The sequence below is a fragment of the Vanessa tameamea genome, chromosome 2 (genome assembly GCF_037043105.1).
Source record: "Vanessa tameamea isolate UH-Manoa-2023 chromosome 2, ilVanTame1 primary haplotype, whole genome shotgun sequence".
In the NCBI taxonomy this organism is placed as follows: Eukaryota; Metazoa; Arthropoda; class Insecta; order Lepidoptera; family Nymphalidae; genus Vanessa; species Vanessa tameamea.
The window spans coordinates 11,091,109-11,095,037 of record NC_087310.1 but is presented as its reverse complement, the minus strand read 5'-3'; the positions used below and the strand labels follow the sequence as shown (position 1 = coordinate 11,095,037).

At 28.5% G+C, this 3,929-nt stretch overlaps 1 protein-coding gene across 1 annotated transcript; it reads right to left on the bottom strand.

Moving 5' to 3' along the window:
- Nucleotides 1-1,498: 1,498 nt before the first annotated feature.
- Nucleotides 1,499-3,929, bottom strand: LOC113401992 (protein rolling stone-like). The gene is made up of 4 exons (XM_026642085.2): nt 3,535-3,929; nt 3,000-3,113; nt 2,161-2,347; nt 1,499-1,808 (listed from the first exon to the last, which is right to left on the bottom strand). Exons 1-4 carry the CDS (start codon nt 3,845-3,847, stop codon nt 1,619-1,621), a joined length of 804 nt encoding a protein of 267 aa, XP_026497870.1. The 5' UTR covers nt 3,848-3,929; the 3' UTR covers nt 1,499-1,618.

The window sequence follows — 3,929 nt, the reverse complement described above, 5'->3', positions numbered from 1 at the left end:
GTGTTATCGGATATCGTATCGCCGAACGCCGGTTATCGTGTGTCACAATATGACTATCAATGCCAAATCGTAATCTAGTTCCAAATTTTGATCTCATATCAGTTGTGTGCAATTCTTGGATTTTTTAATGAAAATCAGGGACTAGCCGATGATATGATGACATAATTTTGGTAGTTATAATTTTATTTTACTTAAATCAAGTTACATTATTTAAAGTGACAAAAAGGTTATTATTATTATGTAATTAGAATTAATATGTCAGCAGTAGTTATCAGCTAAGCCCAGGTGTGTCAGAAGTATAATGTCTGGCAAAAATTAGTTATTCGTCATATTTGTATATTTGCTGTTTTTTTTTTAACGCGCCTCACGCAAAAACCTATATAGGTAAGTTATATAGGTACTCGTATTTTGACATGAAATTTGTATCATTATATCCAGCGTGATCAGAAAAGGTTCACTAAAATAATTATATATAAAATAATTCAACGTATAACGTAAACACAGCAACGCGAGGCTAGATATGGTATTATTTTATAAATAATAATAATAATAATAAAAAGGTTTCTTACCTAAACATACTTATTTTTCCATTTTACTTAAAATCAAACAAATTCAAAAATATATAATAATAATTGAAATAATACTAAACTAATACATATGTATAAAATTTATAACTGAAGATGCAGCACGTTTCACAGAAGGTTGTAGTACTTATTATTATAAATTAATAGCTCCAGTTATACCCGCATTAAGACTATTGACGTGACAAGCATAAATTTCAAGTTCCTGTAATATATATTTTATCGCTACATATATGTTAATATAAACGACATAATAAGTTGAAAAAAAAATCGATTTTGACTTGTACCTACTCTGATTAATCAAAGACAATAACTAGATACTATTACTATAATAGTTCAGTAGTCTTTTTTATTTGTGTATACATTATCATGCGAATAATGTGAGTACGTTTCAAGTTATCTTACAATGAAAGATTATTCCGACGTTAAAAGTTCACTTCATAAATAAACATTCTATTTTATTTCCTAAAAATAACCCTATGTATTTGATTATCTTGGATACATTATCACATACATTCAAAGCTTCAATCACGATTAACAAACAAACATTCGTAGTGTCGTAACGTTACTTAGATTTATCGTTATCAGTGTTTCAAATCAAGAGTTTATTTAACTGTTGTACTATAATAAATTACAATTTATAAATAATAAAATATTTAAGTTTAACTATTATAAACATTGTTAGTATCTTTTTTTAACACGGCATAGTAAAACTACTTAAGTCTAGAATCACATGAACCACACGGCTGTTATTTATGTAAAACGTATAATGTTCAAAAAAAACGCCAAAATTAAATGTATTTTAATTTATTGAAATATATTACACAGTTTGTTGTTTGAATTCAATGTTATCAAGAAATATAAAAAAATATTTTTTTTCGATTATTTACAGATCATGCACATAAATCTTTATAAAAACTACAAATAACAATTTGAGCTCATCCTAATATTTACACACACGTCAAATGTACACTCTTAATGCTACCACACTTCACTTTTTATCACTTAACACAATTGATTTAATATCATCTTGTTCTCTAATATGCCGACAATCTAAAACCATCGTTGTCTTGCCGACAAAATCGGCCAAAGGCATCTCGACAAATCGTCAACATTGCGATAAAGAAATGGAGAACCAGTATCAGAAAGGCGGATAATGCTATCATGATCATAGCGGTACCCGGCTCAGCCCAATCCAGAACCGGATATATGAAATTATTTCCGAATCTGAAAATAAAATGTATTGATTAATTACTTTAAGCTAAATCGTTACCTTGAGAGTATCATTTTCAATGTATATTAAGAATATTGTTGTGTTTATATGTTTATAAGGAAATTAATATATAATACGTGATATTTTCGAAAGTAACAAAACTAACGTAAATATATTTGGCAAAATATGCAAGATTTTGCTAAAACAATATTATAATAAAATTAACTTTAACTTAAAAAACTTAAAATTAACTTATAACGATTACATTTCAAATTACAATTCCCACATTAAATACTTTTCTAGCGTATTTGAAAAAGGAAGAGGTTCTATATTCGATGAGATTTTTTTCATCAAATGTTTACTCACGGGTCTGTGCCACCAGCAACATAATATATCGCAGTGAATATGGCATATACAACAGCAAAAAAGAAAGGCAAATAAAAATGAAGCAGGTTAGTCGGCTGTCGCGCCGTGAGGAACAGGAGCAGCATAAGGACGCTATTTATAGCGTGGATAAAAATGTCCAGCACGACTGTGGCGGCGAACTCCGCATCTGTCAATGGAAAACATAATATTATAGCGATTTATATTAAGCAGACTTAGATTTTTTTTCAAATTTACTCTATTTAATTTTTGCCGCATTTAATTCTAGAGCTGTTTACCGACTTCATTTTTATAATTTTGGTTTATTTTTATTGCAATATATAAAGGTACTATAACAAATTATTTGGTGGCAAAAAATAAAACAAAGTCAATATAGGAAGAATCTCAGGAGAGATAAATGGCGGTTCAATGAAAAAATAAGGAAAGAACTTTTTGCACTATTTCACTACTACTAATAGTTTCAGTCTAAATCCGAGAGAGGAAATGATACAAATATTACCCCTTTATTAGTAAGATTCTATTTTTGTATTAATTAGTAAGTGTTATATTTTTTCTTGTAAAAAATTTTATCATCGTAACTTAGGAGGCCGAACAGCTTGAGTCATTCGTTAAATGTTTAATGTATAATTCAGGTGTTATGTCACGTATCTAATCAGGCGCTTTTTTGGTTATTTATATTTTGTATTATTATTACAAATTATTAAAATAAGGAACAAAATTTTAAGAATTCATCAAATATTTTGGGCTATTTTGAGTATATCAACAAGTAATAAAAATGTTAACAATTAAAAAGTGTATTTTTTTTGAATAGCTATACTTACTCTCATTTGCCAGAAATATCCAATAAAAGACGGTGATAAAAAATGCTATCGGAATTGATATTGAATATAATACCCAATATACTTTGATATACCAAGGTAGACCAAAGGATGAGTCTGAAAATACAATTGAATATCATTAAAACATGTAAGTTACATTTCGTGGCAACTTTTGAATGTTTAAAAAAAAACATTTACACACTAATTTACCTACTTAGATATAAAGGTGTGTGTTGTTTATAACTACATATAATTTGCTCGCTTATGTACTTTGATTCAATAATTTTGATCCGTGAAACAGCCAAGGTCTTTCCGTGATAATTTTTTTTATAATCACATAGTCTGTTATCAAAGACACATAATATGCAAGATATTAAAACAATAAGTGTCAATTTTATTTATAAATAGAATAAAAATATATTTTTTTTAGAAATTATGTTATTAAATGTATTAAAAAAATATGTTAACTTTGACCTAATTGAACTAGACATAACTATAATCGGTTAGTAAGTATATATTAATATTATTATGTCTTTACCAATGGGTCCGTTGTAGTAAACTGTCGCTGACACGCCAAATCCAAAACCACTACTTAGAGTTATTAATACTAAGCCCCAGTGTGTCATGTATATCGGCCAAGTGGCTGCGCTAACATACATCGTTGTCAATATAAAAGACGATAATATAATTCCAATACATGTCAAAAAAATCAAACCCCTTACACATAACAGTGGTAGAGGTGATATGTTCTTCTGAAAGCAACTCACATAAAAATCCGTTTCCGATTCATAATTTAAACCAAACTTTCGAAATTGGAATTGTTGTTTAAAATAGGACTTAATCGCACCCATCTTGACACGACCCCGAAATTATTTGCTTTAAACGCGTCACTACAAACTGTTGTCGAGTTGTCATACTAATGTTGTTCACACA

Coding starts and splice junctions, on each gene's coding strand:
- LOC113401992 (XM_026642085.2), bottom strand. CDS start 3,847: ATGGGTGCGATTAAGTCCTATTTTAAACAACAATTCCAATTTCGAAAG. Junction 2,348..2,999: donor GATATTTCTGGCAAATGAGA/GTAAGTATAGCT, acceptor TTCCATTGACAG/ATGCGGAGTTCGCCGCCACA. Junction 1,809..2,160: donor GTTGCTGGTGGCACAGACCC/GTGAGTAAACAT, acceptor TTTTATTTTCAG/ATTCGGAAATAATTTCATAT.